Raw genomic sequence first — 20812 nt, 5'->3', positions numbered from 1 at the left:
TTTCCTTATTGATCAAAGTCGTTTTTTAAAGTAACTGCTGGACGGATTTCAAGATTAAACAGCACAGCTTAATCCAGGTAAGCTGTGCTGCATGGCTGCTTTTAAATCGTTTTTTGGCTGAGGGGAGGTGACAGAATCCCTTTAAGAAGGCTTCAGGGCGTCCAAGAAAGTTCAGCAAGCACCAGGATAGTCTCCTAAAGAGGATTCAGCTGTGGGATCGGAGTGCCACCAGTGCAGAGCTTGCTCAGGAATGGCAGCAGGCAGGTGTGAGCGCATCTGCACGCACAGTGAGGCGAAGACTTTTGGAAGATGGCCTGGTGTCAGGAAGGGCAGCAAAGAAGCCACTTCTCTCCCAAAAAAACATCAGGGACAGATTGATCTTCTGCAGAAAATATGGTGAATGGACTGCTGAGGACTGGGGCAAAGTCATATTCTCCGATGAAGCCTCTTTCCGATTGTTTGGGGCATCAGGAAAAAGGCTTGTCCGGAGAAGAAAAGGTGAGCGCTACCATCAGTCCTGTGTCATGCCAACAGTAAAGCATCCTGAGTCCATTCATGTGTGGGGTTGCTTCTCATCCAAGGGAGTGTGCTCACTCACAATTTTGCCCAAAAACACAGCCATGAATAAAGAATGGTACCAAAACCCCCCCCAACAGCAACTTCTTCCAACAATCCAACAACAGTTTGGTGAAGAACAATGCATTTTCCAGCACGATGGAACATCATGCCATAAGGCAAAAGTGATAACTAAGTGGATCGGAGACCAAAACGTTGACATTTTGGGTCCATGGCCTGGAAACTCCCCAGATCTTAATCCCATTGAGAACTTGTGGTCAATCCTCAAGAGGCGGGTGGACAAACAAAAACCCACTAATTCTGACAAACTCCAAGAAGTGATTATGAAAGAATGGGTTGCTATCAGTCAGGAATTGGCCCAGAAGTTGATTGAGAGCATGCCCAGTCGTCCTGATCAGTGAAAATGACTGAACTGAAGACATCCTGAACGGATTGCTTTCCATTCAGAATGCATGGGGATATGCCTGATCAGTTCTTTTCCAGTATTGAGCCCCTGTGACGGAACTCTATGCCGGAAAAGAAAAACGCTAGCGTGAAAGTACCCTAAACCCCACAAAGTGACTTTAAAACTTAATTGGTCCTTAAAAAGGTGGATTTTGGAAATTTCCTTAAAAATATGCTTCTAAAAATCAAAGCCTTCTAACGTTATAAAAAATAAAATGACATTTACAAAATAATGCCAACATAAAGCAGACATATGGGAAATGTTAATTAACTATTTTATGAGGTATCACTCTGCATTTTAAAAGCAGATAAATTCAAATGAAAAACCATCGACTCATTTCTGCTAACAGGAAGCAGAGCAGTGCTTCTAAGGCCTAGTTCACACGTCCGTATGGCTTTTATAGCTTTTTTAGGTCCGTTTTTCACGGATCTGTTGTTACGTTTTTTGTTTCCGTTGCGTTTCCATTTCTGTTTCGTTTTTCCGTATGGCATATACAGTATACAGTAATTACATAGAAAAAATTGGTCTGGGCATAACATTTTCAATAGATGGTTCAGCAAAAACGGAACAGATTCGGAAGACATACGGATGCATTTCCGTACCGTTTTTTTTTTAGGGACCCACTGACTTTAATGGAGCCACGGAACGTGATTTGCGGCCAAATATAGGACATGTTCTATCTTTCAAAAGAAAGGAAAAATGGAAATACGGAAACGGAATGCATACGGAACACATTCCGTTTTTTTTGTGGAACCATTGAAATGAATGGTTCCGTATACGGAACACAAAAACACGTTTGTGTGAACTAGGCCTAAGGGAGAACATCTCCGTACATACAGTGTCCAATGGATGACAGGGAGCCTCGTTGCCTCAACGCCTGTGTGGGTGAGCCATAATACCAAGTCATAGTACAATGCAAGCAGATACTCCGATACACCTTCAGCAGCGACACCGACTATCCTGGAGCCACTGAAATTATTTATAATAATAACAGAGTATAAAAAAAGCTAAATCTTATTGGGTTGCAGCACTTGCCTGTTTAGCTATGTGCGCTGGTCAGCAGCACATCTCCCTGGCCAAATAGCGGATACATTGTCAATAGGCAAAATTAATAAGTCACATTTTATTGATCTCTAAAAATAGGGAAATTGCAATGTTGTAGCAGCAGCAGTGATACATGACATAAAACATACCAATACAGCAATAATATAATAAACATGTCTAACAGAAAATATTACACCTACTACTACAGAATGTGGACAAGCGCTCGTACTAGTGACTTCATCTGCCTACTCTGTGATTCTAACATGGACACTTTTGGGGTCATTTATCAAACTAGTGTAAAGTAGAACTGGACCAATCAGCTTCCATCTTTCATTTTTGACAGCTCCTTTGGGAAATGAAAGGTGGAATCTGGTTGTTATGGGCAACTGAGCCAGTTCTACTTTACACCAGTTTGATAAATGACTCCACTTCTGTCTAGATCTGATCAGGAACTCCTCTTAAGGCGTCTCCACCAGAAAACACACCACATACAGATTTCCCCCATGTTATCCCTGCCCTGTGTTCTGCTATGGAAAAAGGGCCCATTCACATGACCGTATTTTTCTGTCCTCATCCATTCCTTAATTTTGAAGATCAGATACGGACCCATTCATTTTAATGGGGCTGCAGAAGATGTGGACAGGACACTGTGCTGTCTGCATCCATACTTCTGTACCGTAGCCCCGCAAAAGAGATAACTTCTGGTCCGTGGTAGCAAAATCCATAATTGTTTTCTTAGATAACCTGAACCTCGTACGCTGAACTTGAAACCACAAGTTCGCACAACACTAAACTTGTCCCATTCTTGTCCGTTTTTGCGGACAAGAATAGGCATTTCTATCATAGAGAAGGACACTCGTATCCACAAAACGCACACAGTAGGTATACGTTTTTTTGTGGGTCCGCAAAAACAGATAGGGTCGTGTGAATGAGCCCAAATGATGAATTGCTGCTTTTCTGAAGCAGAACGTCTCCATTCATTTCCATGGGGGTTGTAAGCCACACAGAAATCTATACAGTCACATGTGAAGGCACCCCTATGGGGGTCACAGGTTTGTGCCATGGTTGACAAGTTGATTATTTTTTATTTTTTTTCCCTGGACAACTTACCCAGCAATCACAGCCAGCCAGTCGCGTTCAGCGACCTGACTGTAAAGTGTTGCAGGGTATGGTGGCACTATATTATTACTAATATCAAACACAGGGGCAGCAGGTTCTATGGGGGTCATTTATCAAACTGGTGTAAAGCAGAACTGGCTTAGTTGCCCATAGCCACCAATCAGATTCCATCTTTCATTTTCCAAAGGAGCTGTCAAAAATGAAAGGTGGAATCTTATTGGTTGCTATGGGCAGTTCTACTTTACACCAGTTTAATAAATGCCCCCCATATGACAATCACCTGTACAAGCTCCTGCAGCCCTAAGAATCCTGTTCTTCTTATGGACAATGAAAACAGTCCAGGAATATACAGAGGGCTGGTTTTGCACACCCAACTGCACCATGGCCACGGCATACACGTGCCTGCAGCAAACACAGGCATGCTGCACCTAACACACACACACAGGCAGGCATGCTGCACCTAACACACACACAGGCAAGCTGCACCTAACACACACACACAGGCATGCTGCACCTAACACACACACACACACACAGGCATGCTGCACCTAACACACACACACACACACAGGCATGCTGCACCTACACACCACACACACAGCAGCACCTAACACACACACACAGGCACTGCACCTAACCACACAGGCATGCTGCACCTAACACACACACACACACACACAGGCATGCTGCACCTAACACACACACAGGCAAGCTGCACCTAACACACACACACACACACCACACACAGGCATGCTGCACCTAACACACACACACACACACACACACAGGCATGCTGCACCTAACACACACACACACACACACAGGCATGCTGCACCTAACACACACCCACACACACAGGCATGCTGCACCTAACACACACACGCATGCTGCACCTAACACACACACACACACACACAGGCAAGCTGCACCTAACACACACACAGGCATGCTGCACCTAACACACACAGGCATGCTGCACCTAACACACACACACACACACACACAGGCATGCTGCACCTAACACACACACACACACAGGCATGCTGCACCTAACACACACACGCATGCTGCACCTAACACACACAGGCATGCTGCACCTAACACACACACACACAGGCATGCTGCACCTAACACACACACAGCATGCTGCACCTAACACACACAGGCATGCTGCACCTAACACACACACACACACACAGGCATGCTGCACCTAACACACACACACACACACACACACACACACACACACACACACACACACACACACACACACACACACACACACACACACACACACACACACACACACACACAGGCATGCTGCACGCAAAGCACAAAAACCCGAACTTCTCCGCTTCTGACATTGGCTGACCACGCCCCATCATGTGACTGATCACATGACCCTGACGTCACCAAAGGTCCTTTCGCTCAGTAATGTACTCTTCCTGCAGGAGCTATGCCAGGGAAGCAGGACTGTGTATAATGGAGGTGACAGTGACTGCAGTGCTGTGTATGAGATGAAGGTGACAGTGGGGCCAGTGACTGCAGTGCTGTGGACCAGTGCAGTGCTGTGTATAAGATGAAGGTGACAGTGGGGCCAGTGACTGCAGTGCAGGGCTGGGACACAGTGAAGTAAAGGCACTTTCTCTCTGGTACTATGGTCATGCTGCTCCTGTCTATGTCTTTATTTGTAGATATCTGGGATGACAAGTGGTGATCCAAGCACAAAACCTGCAAACATGGAGGCACAAGGCAAGTAAATAGTGTGTGTCCTGTTTTCTATTACATGTATGCACCATTGTCAAGGAGGGGGGCGTCCTTATCCAAACAGTGGTGTCACCCATGGTGAATCGGGATCAAAACTGCCCGCTGGCGGCACCAGGATCACAGCGGGTCCTCAGATGCTTTCAACCTTTGTATTGGTAAATCCCGCAACGTAAGTTGTTATGACGCAGATCAAAAACCTGCAGTGCAGCTAAGCGAACTCTGTGGGTTTTCCCTGCAGTGCGTGGATGACTATTCTGAAATGTTAAACACTTTGCTGCTACCATACAACACGGATTTGCTGCACACAAATTGGTGGTGACAATGTTTGCGCCATGGGTGGATGCGTTCTAAGACCATCTGCAGACTTTGCAGAATACATGTGTTTTTTTGTGTGTGGATTTCTGTTGGGAAAAACAGTAGCGTATTACAGTACCAGCAAAGTGCCTGAGATTACACAAATCTCATGCACACTTTGCGGATTGTTTCTGTGTGGAAATTGACCTACATGTCAATTATGTTCGCGGTTTTAGCTGCGTATTTCACCCATTTCAATGGAAGGGTGATATCTGCGGCAAAACTGCATTTAATCCGCACCAAAATCCGCATTTAGAAATTGCAGATTTTGGCGCGGATATGCTGCAGAAACACGCATAAATCCACACTGAAATCCTTTTGGATCTTATGTGCGTTCACCTGCACTTGCACTTGGGAATGTGCAATAAATACAGTCCAACGGTACATAAAGTGTACCGGTTGGACTGTACGTCCATCAGAATCCACTGTGCGCCACATATACTTGTGTACATTGTAAAGCAGGTTCACAGCTATATCTAATACTTTCCTTGTTAGGAGGGTCCCTGAAGATAAGCTGATCACAGAGTGCACCAGTGCTGGGACTCCTAAGGCAGTGTTTCCCAACCAGCGTGCCTCCAGCTGTTGCAAAACTACAACTCCCAGCATGCTCGGACAGCCTTTTGCCTGTGCGGGCATGCTGGGAGTTGTAGTTTTGCAACAGCTGGAGGCACGCTGGTTGGGAAACACTGTCCTAAGGTACGGCCACACACTACATGTCAATTATGTTCGCGGTTTTAGCTGCGTATTTCACCCATTTCAATGGAAGGGTGATATCTGCGGCAAAACTGCATTTAATCCGCACCAAAATCCGCATTTAGAAATTGCAGATTTTGGCGCGGATATGCTGCAGAAACACGCATAAATCCACACTGAAATCCTTTTGGATCTTATGTGCGTTCACCTGCACCCATGTTCAGGTGGCCTAAAAGTAAGATCACACCCTGCCGATATCTTGCAGACATTTTGGCAGCATTCCTTGGGGTTGCAGAAATCCTTGCACATTTCACATGAACAGATTTTCAGATGTGGTAGTTCATGTGTGTGAATATAACCCAATTCCAGTTGACATTATTGGAGTTAATGTTAGAAAAATGAATTATGTAAGTAACCTGCATTGTCTCCTCCTACAGAAGAACATTAGGGATACATTCACACTGGTTTCCTGGTGCAGTTTCGGAGGCCAAAATCAGGTATGGATTATAAAAGGAAAGAAAGTATTAAGGACAGACACAACTTGTCCACTTTTTTGAATGCACTCCTGGTTTTGGCTTCCTAAACTGCATCAGGAAACCAGTGTGAATGTATCCCTAATGTTCTTCTGTAATCTATGGGGGAATATAGCAGTAAAAGTACATTTTCCCAGCAGCGACACCACAGAGCAAATCAAATATTACAGAATTTATTAAAGAAGTACTCCCACAAAGATTTTTATTCTCTGACCTGTTACAAAGGTACATGATGTAATCTGTAGTGAAGGTAATCTTCTTCCCAGTGACTGTTGTTTGTGATTTATAACAATCTGATTTCTGAGATAGGACATGAGGTCAGTTACTTCTCTACATAGAGAAACTGGTTTCCTGTCCACACATAAGATGCTTGTGCATGGATGTGCTGCATATTCAGGGTGAATATCCACACCAATTATTTATAGTCTATTTATAGTCTATTAAAAAATTTGATTTCTAAACCGGATTATGCCTTTAAATCCCAATCCAAGTGAGCCTCAAAAACTAGAGAGGAGACAATGCAGGTTACTTACATAATTCATTTTTCTAACATTAACTCCAATAATGTCAACTGGAATTGGGTTATTTTCCTATCGCCCATGACAGCACCACCAGAGAGAGGAGGATCCGCCCCCCGAGACAGGAAACCTGCAGAATAAAAAGGGCGGACACTCTCCTCCCCTTCAGTGTGGTTTCCTGTCTCGGTGGGAAGCCTGCAGCATGGATGCTTCGGATCCCTCTCCCTGGTGGCGCTCCGTTACTGACCTGCGGTCCCTGTAAGATTGGCGGCATCGTTATGCGCAGGGGTCCGTTCAGAGGCACAGCTGAGCTCCGGAGGGAGTAGTCAGTGTGCTGGAGCTGGAAGCCGGCGCCTCTGTGGAGGTGCCGTGAAGACTGACGCGGGCTGCCTGGGGGAGGAAGAGGAGGGGCTTCGGCAGTGAGTGCCGGATAGCGCTCCTGCCGTCAGGTGACCGGCGCAGGCGTCGGGCGGTGACGTCATCAGTATGCGCCCTATGAGAGGAGCGCGATTTTCCAGGGGCCGGCGTCCTTTTGCGACTTGGCTGAAGCCTGCATCATGGAGGAAGACAAGCCATCTGAAGAGCTTGCGGTCCCTCCTGCTCCGGTACCTCTGAAGGGGTGAGTGGGGTCTCTTATGACCTAGATTCCCTTTATACTAATTGGCGTTACTGTTTGTTTTCAGGTTAAGCCTAAAAAAGTGGTGACCAAAAAGAAAAACAGAGAATGTGCTCTGTGCAAAGTGGGTTTGCCCTCTGAGTGGGATAAAAAGTTATGCCAGGCCTGTATAGACAGAACGGTTGCAGAGGAATCCCCTTCCTTTTATAAATGTCTGCAGGCGTTAGTTCGGTCAGAGGTTAACTCCTCGTTAACTGCCAAGAAGGATCAGAGGCCGGTCCGTAAAGAGACCCGGCGTAATCCCAGTGTTTCAGAGGGAGAGGAAGAGTTGCCTTCTTCAATGATTGAATTTTCGGACATCTCAGAACAGTCCTCTCCGGATGAGGAAGAAGGTCAGGGGCGGAGACCATGTTTTCCTGTAGAAGATACGGAAAAGCTGTTAAAAGCGGTTCGTTCTACGATGGGCATAGAAGAGACCCGAGAGCCCCGTTCCTTTCAGGACATTATGTTTGAGGGTTTAGAGGCCAGACAACATGGTACTTTTCCGGTACACAAAAATGTAGCCGCATTGATTAGAGGCGAGTGGAAGAAACCAAATAAAAGGGTATTTATCTCCAAAAACCTCAAACGCAAGTACCCCTTCAAAGAAGAGGACTCTGCCTCCTGGGATAGGGCTCCTCGCATTGACGTAGCCATCTCCAAGGTCTCTAGGAAGACGGCCTTGCCCTTTGAGGATATGGGTATATTAAAAGACCCTCTGGATAAAAAAGCAGACGCCTTTCTTAAGGGGGCTTGGGAGGCATCTACCTCATCATTTAGGCCCAGTATAGCCTCCACCTGTACGGCCCGTTCTTTAATAGTTTGGCTTTCCGAATTAGAAGTTCAGCTAAAAAACAGAAGTCCCCGTGAGGAGATACTGGCCTCCCTCCCTACTATTAAAAAAGCAGCCGATTTTTTAGCGGACGCTTCTGCTGACTCTGTCAGACTAGCCGCTAAGTCAGCAGCCTTATCCAACTCTGCTCGGAGAGCTCTATGGATAAAGAATTGGAGTGGCGATACGGCCTCCAAGACAAAGCTTTGCGGAGTTCCATGTGAGGGGGAGTATCTTTTTGGTCCTAGTTTGGACGACCTCCTGGATAAGGCGGCTGATAGGAAGAGAAAGTTTCCCGGTTTTCAGAGCTCCTTCCCCAGTAAAAACAGGTTTAGCCGTTCCTTTCGTCCCCTTAAAGGTAACCAGGAACAGGATAGAAGACCTAGGGAACACCGGTTTAGGGGTCAGAGAAGGAGCAGAAACTTTTTCTTTAGTCAGTCCTCCTCAGACAAAAAGAAGCCTGATCAGCAATGACGCCAGCATTCCAGTAGGGGGCAGACTGAAGGCTTTCGCTTTGGAGTGGAGGAGAATTTCCTCGAGCCCTTGGGTTCTCGATACCATTTCCAGAGGCCTAAACCTAGAATTCCTTCAGTCTCCTCCTGCCAGATTCCTACCCACCATAGTTCCGGGTTCCGTGCAGGGCAGATCCATCATGGAAAAGGAGGTGGTGAAACTAGTAGGAAAGTCCGTTTTAATCCCGGTATCAGAAGAGGAAAGGGGGAAAGGATTCTATTCCCCGCTTTTTCTGGTCAAGAAACCAGACGGTTCCTGGAGAACCATCATAAATCTAAAGAGACTAAATCTTTTTCTTCAGCCGAAGAAATTCAGGATGGAGACGATAAAATCAGCAATCAATCTCTTATACCCTCAGTGTTTTATGGCGGTTCTCGACTTAAAGGACGCGTATTACCACGTTCCCATTGCTGTAGAACATCAAAAGTTCCTAAGAGTAGCAGTGTTTCTGGATGGTCATCTGGAACATTTTCAGTACCAGGCGCTCCCCTTCGGGCTTTCCATGGCTCCGAGAGTCTTTACAAAATTGGTAGCAGAGATGGCGGCCCACATAAGGGAAAGAGACATCCTTTTCATCCCTTACTTAGACGACTTTTTAATCGTTGCCCAGTCAGAAGAAGCTTGCAATCTTGCAGTTCTAGAGGTCCGTTCCATCCTAGGCAAACTGGGCTGGGTGATAAACGAGGAAAAGTCAAGACCCCATCCGCTAAGAAAGCAGGTGTTCCTGGGCCTAATTTTGGACTCCTCTCTCCAGAGATGTTTTTTACCCGTGGAAAAAATACAGACAGTTCAGAACAAGGTTGCGAGTCTATCCCACAGGCCAGTGACTTCCATAAGGAAAGCCATGTCAGTCCTGGGGTCCCTCACATCTTGTATCCCTGCAGTGAGGTGGGCACAGCTTCATTCCAGGACCTTACAATGGGAGATTCTGGCCAGTTGGGGGAAGAACAGGTCACTGGATGCCAGTCTAGAAGTCTCCTCCCAGACTGTCCAGGAACTAGCCTGGTGGTTAGTAGAAAGAAATCTAACACAGGGGTCCCCCTGGAAGATCGAGAATTTGGTCTGTCTAACTACAGATACAGATGCAAGCCCTTGGGGGTGGGGAGCTCACATTCAAGGTTCTTACTATCAGGGCCGTTGGAATTCCCTTCAGAAAATGCATTCCTCAAATCTAAAGGAACTGATGGCAGTGGGCTTAGCTATGAAGAGTTCACTTCCAGAGATAAAAGGAAGGAATTTGAGAGTTTTGTCAGACAACAGGACAGTAGTGTCCTATTTAAACAGGCAGGGAGGAACAAGATGCAAAACCCTCATGAAAGAAGCCTTCTCTATTCTGCAGTTAGCAGAGAGAACATGTCCCTCGATCTCAGCCGTTCACATAAAGGGAGTGGAGAACAAACAAGCCGATTTCCTGAGCCGTCATACCCTGTCTCAGGGGGAGTGGTCTTTGGACCCGGTAGTCTTCCAGAAGATTGTACATCTTTGGGGTCTTCCGGAAATCGACTTGTTTGCTACCCATTCGAACAAAAAAGTTCCCAAGTTCTTTTCTCTAGACCGGTCGGGGTCCCCTTGTGGGATGGATGCTCTGTCCCAAAAGTGGAATTTTCAGCTAGCTTACGCCTTCCCCCCCTTTCCCCTCATTCCCCGGGTTCTGAGGAAGATTCGGGAAGAAAAGGCCAGGGTTATCCTGATAGCCCCCTTTTGGCCCAGGAGAGCCTGGTTCACGGGACTCAGAACCATGTCAGTGTCCGATCCTTGGGTTCTCCCTTCAGTCAAGGGGCTTCTAAGCCAGGGGCCGGTGTTACATCCGACCGTAGAGAACCTACACTTAACGGCCTGGAATTTGAGAGGTGGTTGCTGAACAAGGAAGGGTTTTCTGACGCCCTAGTCTCTACCCTGTTAAAAAGTAAAAAAGAGGTCACGGTTGGAATTTATAGCAGGATTTGGCATAAGTTTCTTGGCTTCGCTCAGATCCAGTTAGGGAACCTCCCGGCGGTAGCCCCGGTACAGACTATCCTGGAGTTTCTCCAGAAGGGGTTAGAGCTGGGCCTAGCAGCCAGCACTCTAAGAGTTCAGGTCTCTGCCCTGTCTGCCTTGTTCAATCTAAACCTAGCTGGGAATCCGTGGGTTTCCAGGTTTTTTAGGGCCGTGGATAGAGCCTCCCTTGTGTCAGTACCTAAGCCTCCTCCGTGGAGTTTAGAGGTAGTACTAAAAGCCTTGGCAGTACCCCCCTTTGAGCCTATTGAGTCCTCCTCTATCAAATTTCTGACCTTAAAATTGGCCCTGTTAATAGCCTTAACTTCCGCCCGCAGGATTAGTGAAATTCAGGCCATCTCCATAAATCCTCCGTATACTCTGATTCTAGATGACAAAGTTATCATTCGCCCTGACCCGGCTTTTGTCTCTAGATTTCACCGCTCTCAGGAGATCGTTCTTCCTACCCTTTTCCAGAATCCTTCTACTAGGGAGGAAGAGTCTCTCCATTGTCTTGATGTCAGAAGAGCTCTCTTAGCTTATCTATCGGCCACATCTACCTGGCGGAAGTCTTCTTCACTGTTTCTGCAATATCAGGGAGTGAATAAGGGTTCGGCAGCCTCTAAAAATTCCATCGCCCGATGGATTGTTGCTGCTATTTCCTTATCCTATCTTTCCTCTGGTTTGTCCCCTCCTGTTGGCTTAAGGGCTCACTCAACCAGAGCAGTGGCGGCATCTTGGGCAGAGAGGTCTGTGGTTCCAATTGAGAGAATTTGCAAGGCTGCCACTTGGTCTTCACCCTCTACCTTCTTTAAACACTATAGGTTGGACTTGAACCTTTCGGGGGATACTTCCTTTGGTGAGGGGGTCCTTCTTTCTACATCCCACCCTTAGAGCTCCTCTGGTAAGTCTCTGGTGGTGCTCTCATGGGCGATAGGAAAAAATGGTATTACTTACCGGTAATTTTATTTTACGGAGCCCATGACAGCACCACGGCTTTCCCTCCCTATGTGTCCTTTTTTTGCACGGGTGATATATATAAAAAAAAAAAAAAAAAAAAAAAAAAAGGAGGTGATATGAAAAAAAAATAATGTTCATTTACATGTCTAAAATATATTGGCGGCCTTCCTCCGGTACTTGAAAAACTCACTGAAGGGGAGGAGAGTGTCCGCCCTTTTTATTCTGCAGGTTTCCTGTCTCGGGGGGCGGATCCTCCTCTCTCTGGTGGTGCTGTCATGGGCTCCGTAAAATAAAATTACCGGTAAGTAATACCATTTATTCACACACATGAACTACCACATCTGAAAATCCGTTCATGTGAAATGTGCTCGTTTCTGCAGCACGCGCAAGGATTTCTGCAACCCCAAGGAATGCTGCCAAAATGTCTGCAAGATATCAGCAGGGTGTGATCTTACTTTTAGGCCACCTGAACATGGGTGCAGGTGAACGCACATAAGATCCAAAAGGATTTCAGTGTGGATTTATGCGTGTTTCTGCAGCATATCTGCGCCAAAATCCGCAGTTTTTAAATGCGGATTTTGGTGCGGATTAAATGCAGTTTCGCCGCAGATATCACCCTTCCATTGAAATGGGTGAAATGCGCAGCTAAAACCGCGAACATAATTGACATGTAGTGTGTGGCCGTACCTTAGGACAGTGTTTCCCAACCAGCGTGCCTCCAGCTGTTGCAAAACTACAACTCCCAGCATGCCCGCACAGGCAAAAGGCTGTCCGAGCATGCTGGGAGTTGTAGTTTTGCAACAGCTGGAGGCACGCTGGTTGGGAAACACTGCCTTAGGAGTCCCAGCACTGGTGCACTCTGTGATCAGCTTATCTTCAGGGACCCTCCTAACAAGGAAAGTATTAGATATAGCTGTGAACCTGCTTTACAATGTACACAAGTATATGTGGCGCACAGTGGATTCTGATGGACGTACAGTCCAACCGGTACACTTTATGTACCGTTGGACTGTATTTATTGCACATTCCCAAGTGCATGCAATATACATGACACTTAGGGGTTATTCCGACATGTAAATTACAGATTTGTGTGGGAGTCAAATATTTATCTATTAAAACAGGATCTTTTCTTGACATATGAATGAAGGCAAACATTTCCAAAATCTTCCTTTACTAGTCCCCCTTTCAGACGAGTCACATCACTGATTGTCTCCTAGCAAACAGTGAAAAATGGACCAGACACAGATGGGTTAGGCTACTTTCACTCAAGAGAGATTCCCCTCCGGGTGCTGCCCAAAGATAGAAAACACCCGGCCCAAAAAAAAAAACCACTAGCGATTCAAGTCTGTATGACTTAATGAAAAAAAAATCTAAAGTTAATACATGGAGCTCCCACAATTTGCCGCAGCAAAACTTCACTCTGCTTCAGTCCAATTCCATATGTTTATGTAAGGTAATGATATCCATTAAAGCGCATAGAATCTTGAACATAAGTGCAGCTTTCTCCAGCCCTATAGTCCTGGCTGTAACCAGCTTCTGTGGGGATTGTGGCCCAGTAGTCCTCCTGACTCCGGCCTCATGACCCTTAGTCCCAGGCGTCACGGCGTCACCGAAAGTTTCGGCTAGCACCTAGCCCAGTGGCCCCTTAGCTAACCCGGTTGAGACCACTTATACAGAGCCTCTACAAGACTCTGTTTCACCACTCTCCCCTGACTGACAGTCTGGACTGGGCTCTTACCCTAGACTGATTGTGGCACCTGGTGGTGCCTTAGACCTGATGATTGCTGGGGAAGACATGGAAATTCCTGCCATAAATCTCCCCTAGCAGCCATGAGGCCTGTTACTGCCTCACAGGCCTATAATCCACATGAGGACACTCCGCTTTTCCTATCCTATTTCACTTTGCGCTTCGTTTTGTCACGTGGAATGGGTTAGGAAAAGCTCTGCGTCCTCATGGGGATTATAGGCCTCTGAGGCATTTTTGGTATCTGAAGATTACAATAAGGGCTCATGCACACGAACGTATTTTCTTTCCGTGCCTGTTGAGGTTTTTTTTGTGGCCTGTATGCGGAACGATTCACTTTAATGGGTCCGCAAAAAAAACGGAAGTTACTCCGTGTGCATTCCGTTTCCGTATGTCCGTATTTCCGTTCCGCAAAAAAATAGAACATGTCCTATTATTGTCCGCATTACAGACAAGGATAGTACTGTTCTGTTCCGCAAAATACAGAATGCACATGGATGTCATTTGTATTTTTTGAGGACCGCAAAATGCATACGGTTGTGTGCATGAGCCCTAAAAAGAACTAAGGTACTTTATTTATTGTACACCAGCGATTCTATGCACTTCAATGGATATCTCTGCCTCGCATAAACATATGGGAGCCTATGAAAAAAATCTTATAGCACATGGACGTCATCCACGTGTGGTTTGTTTTTTGATGATTGTTGCAAGGAGATGCTGGGTCTTCATTAAAACTGATTACATACAGAATGTAAAAACTGACAAAAGATCTTGATTAAGCATGATGGAAAATCGTCAGTTTTTTGCGGATGTCATCAATAATCTGAAAGGAGCCTTAAAGGCACCAGTGCTAACCACTGCGCCACCGTGCTTATTACAAATAGGGAACCCTTTTTTTTTTTTTTTTTTGTACAAGGCTGAGACGTCCTAATTGAGGGATCTGAATCTTCTTTCGGCCCCCCGTCAGCCAGCTGATGGTCTCCCTATCTCTATGGGAGATGTAAACACTCATTATAGCTCATTTCTTATCTTACTGATACGAATGTAGCTTAAATAAGTCTCTATGACCTCTTAGTAAATTAGAAATAAGGGTTATTAGATGAAAGTACGATTCACACAGCAAGACAAACGGTTAACCCTTTGTAAAAGAATAGCTCAATATTTTTAATAAAGACCAACTGGAAAATTATTTTTAGCTCAAAATAAGTAAAATGCATTAAATTCATAAAAAAATAAATAAATTGCCTCCGAAGGTGTACAAAGCCTATAAATAATCACTAATGTTTCACACAGCTTTTCAGAAATCAATACTACAAGTGACCACAAGAAACTTTGTAGTATGTTTTATTAGTGTGAAATGTCTTATTCTCCTGTTATCAGCTACCCCCCCCCTTTTTTTCCCGGATCAGTACAGATCGTCTCTGCAAGAGGATCATGTTACACATGTCAATGGAAATCTAGATAGTACATGGGCAGACGAGCAAAGGCAGCACACCTAGAAGGATATCAGTGGACTAAAAACCTATTGCTCAGGCACCTTAAAGGTGCCCTAAGTTCTTTAAGGCGGCCGGAGGGAGAGTGTGCATGCGCCCTACAGGTTGCAGCCAGTGTGGAGTGACGAAGCAAATCTGGCAACCAGACCCACCGGGAAGAAGGAATGGACGAGAAGCGTGTCTGTGCTGCCGGGACACAGGATGAGGCAGATGAGCAGAGCAAACAGGAAAATGCATCTGAGATAAGGAACTACAGGAACATATCTGTGAAAAACCATAGTAGTCCAGGAAAACACGTCAAGTAGGACTGCATAAGCCCATCACTGTACCTCCATATGTTTCTGAGTGTTATACAGCATGCTCCATCAGGCTTCACATGTGCTAAGGTATTCTTTCCTAGGTTCTGCATGGAGGCTGGATGGTTTTGTACTAAGGAGCTGGGTCCATGCACTATGTACAGGGTCCATGCACTGTGCTCTTCCATCTACATGAGCTCTTAGACCATGTTCACACTTTTCAGAAATGGCTACCATCTGCATATGTTTCAGAGCTCTCTTGTAACAGGACTTGAGCACTTTGTGCTCTCATTTATGTTCGTGCTGAAGTATTGTTTCTGTATGTGCTTTGTGCTTCTCTATCATGAAATGTACAGCCCTAATATCAAGAATTATGTTGCTCCACATTACACAATGTTCAAATCCTGTACAATGTTTAAAGGGGTTGTCCCATCTGTACTTTTCCACAGCGAGATGTGGTTCCTGGTGGCCTGGTGTACGCGAGCAGCCAATTGGGATGATGCTCCACGGTTTCAGTGAATCCTGTTAAAGTGAATGGAGGCTACACAAACGCTGCCTCCATAATTCTTGGACCGTTCTGCTAGGCTGTTTGCGTAAATCTCTCATTTACTACAGTGGAAGTTGCAGAAACAGGAATGCTTGGCTGCTTCCATAAGCTATGTCTATATGTAACCCCTGACCACTTGACATAAGCTTTCTTTTTTTTCAGCTGCTTTCTTTTAACTGGTTTTCATATTTTTATTATATTCAATGATTTTTTTTTTTTTTTTTTGTGGTGTTGTGCACAGTTTTTTGTAGAAGGTATGCTTTCGATGATATATAACAGTACCTATATTTACATATTGTGTTTCACATGCTATTCTAGACATATGGGACATCAACGATCAGTGCCTAGCTCCTTACTCTGAACACGGTGAGCTTAAGGAAGCCGTTATTAAATCCATTGACTATAAAGAATCAGACCAACCATATGCAGCAGTTTCATTTTTGGATGCCAAAGAAAGGAAGGTCCCTTTATCACAGCTCTGTTCAGTCTCAGGCCCCGGCAGCCCTTGGAACAAATCCATGTTTGATGATGAAGATCTGGAGAAGCCTCATTTCCCAGGCAAGAAACCTACAGCTCCTGCAGATAATTTTCCATTATCAAACACTGGAATTTGTGTGCCTTACACCATCAATCGATATTTACGTGACTACCAAAGAGAAGGTGTCCAGTTCCTGTATGAACACTATGATCGCTCAACAGGATGCATACTTGGAGATGACATGGGACTCGGAAAGACAATACAGGTGTGTATTCCCTTGTCGTTCATGTACTTTGTTTCAAATGTACATTATTGTGTCATTTATTTGAAGTAGGTAATTGTTGGTGTTTACCTACTGTAATGGAGGTAAGTGATTGTATAATATACCACTTCCAGTTCTAAAGCTTTGTAGTATATTAAATCCCTAAGAGCTAATATCAGGGGACTGTAACTGGTGGGACAACCCAGAAGCTTGTGGTCCCAATTCCAAATATGTAACAGTCTATACTTTTCATGTTTTATTTCTAATGATCAATTATGTGACATGGGGTCTTTTGAAACCCTTAGGCTCTAGGTGTGCCTGCTACCTCTGCAGCCCCTGTGGCTTTGTCTGTGTTCCTTCCATGAACTTTGCTGTACCAGATCGGCCAACCATGCACATATACTGTAGAGCAGCGGTGCACAACCTTTTTTGGTCTGGGGGCTGCATTGTCTCATTGCTCTGTTTTAAGGGTTCGCAAAATAAAATGTCGATTGGTGCTCGTTTGCATCGGCCTATTACAGAGACCATCCAGTGTGACACAGGTGCAGTAGTAGTATCAAAAAATGTAAAGACTTATCTTAAAGAGGTTGGCCACTTGCTGGCTACTTGTGACCAATGTGTTTTATTGTGGAAATTTTATTAGGATGTGTATTTAATATATTGTGTATTGTCACCATGTCTCCCTGTGTATGTCCTGTCACAGCTGCTAGGCGCAGAGGTGTCCGTCGGCTAATGGTCCATGTGCTATGCACTGGGCTGTGGGCCGGGGGAGACTGATGTGTTCAGCAGAGCAGTGTTTTGTTGGCTGATGTATGGACGCCGGCTAGGGCCCCTGCGCAAGACGTGGATTTATTGGCTTGGCATGGATGCGTTTGTTAAGAGAACAATATATAAAAGGAACGTGCGATTGTTGTCTCTAGTGCGCCTGATCAGCCGCTGGAGATAATGGCGTTGTTCTGTAAATAAACATGCATGAGGATCATAGTAACTTTATCTGGCATTGATCACTGAGCACGGCTGGATAAAATTAACTCCAGTGGTAATGGTAGATTATTGTATACATGTGTTTGTTAGCTAGGTTATTCTAAATCAGTGATGCCCAACCTACGGCCCGAGGGCCAAATGCCCAGATATGTGCCCCCTCACAGTAGTTATGCCCAGATATGTGCCCTCTTCACAGTAGTAATGCTCACACATGCCCCCTCACAGCATTTGCATTTCTTTCTGGCAAAGCTACCAGGTTCCGGCCCACAAAATTTATACCAAGTCTAGTGCGGCCCTCAGACTTAAAATGGTTGGGCACCACTGTTCTAAATGATGGTGTCTTGTCTTCCTATGTCATCACTTCCTGTATCCTTGTTATGGGCCAGCCCCTTTTACACCTTTTGTTAGTAAATAAAAGAGAGACTGGGCAGGAGAAGGGCAGTTGCTCAGCAGAACTTAACATGAAAACACCTTTGGCTGTCTGGGGTTGAGATTTTTACCTTTCCTTACACAAAGCCTGATGAGAGCGGATATCTAATATTAATATTTCTACAACAGATTGTAAGCTATGCCCCATTGTTAGGCAGATTTTCTGTACTGTCCGCATTGAGGACTTGTCCATAAGATGGCCACTGATGGAGGGTCATGTGACCACACAGATCTCCTCCGTGGCGATGTCTCCTCTATTCAAACACACTGAACTCTCAACAATACAAGTGTACATGGCAGGTGCTGTGTATTTTGAATTGAGAAGACATCACGTGGAGGTGATCTGCCTGGTCACATGTCCCTCCATCAGCGGCCATTTTATGGACAGGACCTCTGTGTGAACAGTATAAAAGACTTGGCAAACAAAAGGGCATGCCGTATGAAATGTAGAAAATGATGCAGAATTTCAACAAAGGCTATATTAGTGTCATATAATCATATTACAAACACTTTAGTCAACAGTTACCAGAAAGTGGACATTGCCTTTAACATAAACTATTTCAAGTTGTGTAAGGGCCTATGTACAATCACTAATTTCCAATAGTTGGCCTGGATAAATGTGCTGACAGCCCCAAAACAAGCAATCGTCTTTGCAGTACAGAAAATTAATTGTGTAAACAGGGATGTGCTGCCAGCAAACATTAAAGAGGACCCATCACCACTCCTGACACGCCTGTATTAATAGCTTCATGCATTTCCCATGTAATAACAATTCTGGAGCATCTATTTGTATGTCTGTATGTTCCTTTATTATTTCTACTAGAAGTTATGAAGGTATTACTAGCAGTCTGTAGTAAGGGTACAGAGGAGGTAACAAGGTGGGGAGGGGGGTACCTGCACAGTCTGAAAGTGGCAGCATTGATTGGATAGAGAGAGTCTGTGCAGGTACCCCTCCCCAACTGGTTACCTCCTCTCTGTACCCTTACTGCAGACTGCTGGCAATTCATTCATAACTTCTAGTAGAAATAATAAAGGAATGGCACAACATATTGCCATTGAGACATTATGAGTTTACCTGAACTTTGCCAGGAGGTGGCTCAATGGCATCAGTGTCAAATCTTGTGAAGGAGGCCCCGAACAGAGCCTTCAACGCAGATGTGCACATACCCTTAATTGATATGTGTTTAAATGACCAATTGATCTGATTTGAAATCTCTCTTCTGCCCAAAAACTGATTTGACGTGTAAAAATCTGTCTGCCAATCACAATGATTGTAGTGGGTGAACATCATCTTTAAAATTTCCAGCTGTTTGTGTTTTTTCTTATTTTTTTTGTTTTTATAATGTAAAATGTGTATGTAAATAACTCAGTAAAAAATTTTATCTCATGAATCCAGGTTATTTAAACACCCAATTTTGCACCCTCCTATAGAATACGTATTTTAATTATATTCTCTAGATTATGTTCCAGTCATATAACTTTTTATATTTCACATTTGCTTTGTGAAAAATGTAAAAGTACCCTCTTTGGAGACTCCCTGATCCCCACCATATAGAGTCAGTAGAGGGGGTTTCTCCAATTGGGATTACCCTCTGTTAGACAGATTGGAAAGAGCGTCTCTGGAGGACCTGGCACATCATAATTGTATAAAGGTGGACCATAGATTTTATTTGTTGCTCATCTTCCCTGTAGCATTGATATGCGAGTGTCCAAATTCTTTGGCAACAACATTCCCAAAGGTGATATCCTAGTGTTACACCTTTCCTTTTTCCATCCATCATGTGATTATTTTCTTATATGTGTGTGAATGGTAAAGTTATTGAAAAATGAAATACACATCTGGGCTCTTGGTAAAATGTGACCTCTTGATTTTAGGTCATATCGTTCCTAGCTGCAGTGTTACACAAGAAGGGTACACGAGAAGACATCGAAAATAACATGCCTGAATTTCTTCTGCGAAGGATGAGAAAGGAGCACATAACATCATCCACTAAAAGGGTATGGATATTAAACATATGGTTTTCATTGTGGTGTCCTGCTGATTTGTGCAAAAAGTTAGATGAAGCTGTACTTGACTCCTGCCAATCAGCTGAATTTGTCAGCTTGGCTGGCACTCTTCTGTATGTGCACTCGTGTTTCTCTGCAGATCGTCACTGGCACTGCCTAATGATAAGAAGCACTAACGGACAGAGCTCTCCTCATGTTTACTGTCTAGCTTATCTTTTACTTGTGTTTAATGTATAGCCCCCTAAAAAACTTTAGGCAATGTAGTGGATGGTCAAAGTGCCCTCTTAGCTAAAGGGGTTTTCCAACAATTTTTTAACTAATCTCCTATCCTCAGGATACTGTAGGTCATCAGTATCTGATCAGTTAAAGTTCGACACTGGGGACCCTCATGATCAGCTGTTTGAGGAAGCCGCTGCATACACCAGAGCACTTGTCAGGGCCACAGCCTCTTTGCAGCTTATCAAGCACAGCGCCGTACATTGTATAACGGATGTGCTTGGTTTTGCAGCTCAGGCTTATTCACTTGAATGGGACTGAGCTGCATCTAGGTCACGTGACCAATGAATGTGCCGTCAAAGGCCCTGGACCC

At 44.8% G+C, this 20812-nt stretch overlaps 1 protein-coding gene across 4 annotated transcripts in view; it reads left to right on the top strand.

The window, feature by feature from the left end:
• Window positions 1-4615: 4615 nt before the first annotated feature.
• ERCC6L2 (ERCC excision repair 6 like 2) overlaps window positions 4616-20812 on the top strand; it is a 163355-nt gene continuing 147158 nt past the window's right edge. For 2 of the 4 annotated variants that reach the window (XM_044286635.1, XM_044286638.1), the window contains exons 1-4: window positions 4616-4769; window positions 4879-4936; window positions 16382-16806; window positions 20092-20214. In XM_044286635.1, coding sequence (XP_044142570.1) covers window positions 4764-4769; window positions 4879-4936; window positions 16382-16806; window positions 20092-20214 — 612 coding nt within the window. In that variant the 5' untranslated portion in view covers window positions 4616-4763. The remainder of the gene's footprint in view (window positions 4770-4878; window positions 4937-16381; window positions 16807-20091; window positions 20215-20812) is intronic. The other 2 variants (XM_044286637.1, XM_044286636.1) reach the window with 2 other exon arrangements.

The sequence above is a fragment of the Bufo gargarizans genome, chromosome 3 (genome assembly GCF_014858855.1).
Source record: "Bufo gargarizans isolate SCDJY-AF-19 chromosome 3, ASM1485885v1, whole genome shotgun sequence".
Classification (NCBI taxonomy): Eukaryota; Metazoa; Chordata; class Amphibia; order Anura; family Bufonidae; genus Bufo; species Bufo gargarizans.
Note: the sequence above shows the minus strand (reverse complement) of the source record. Positions and strands in the feature narration are given on the sequence as shown.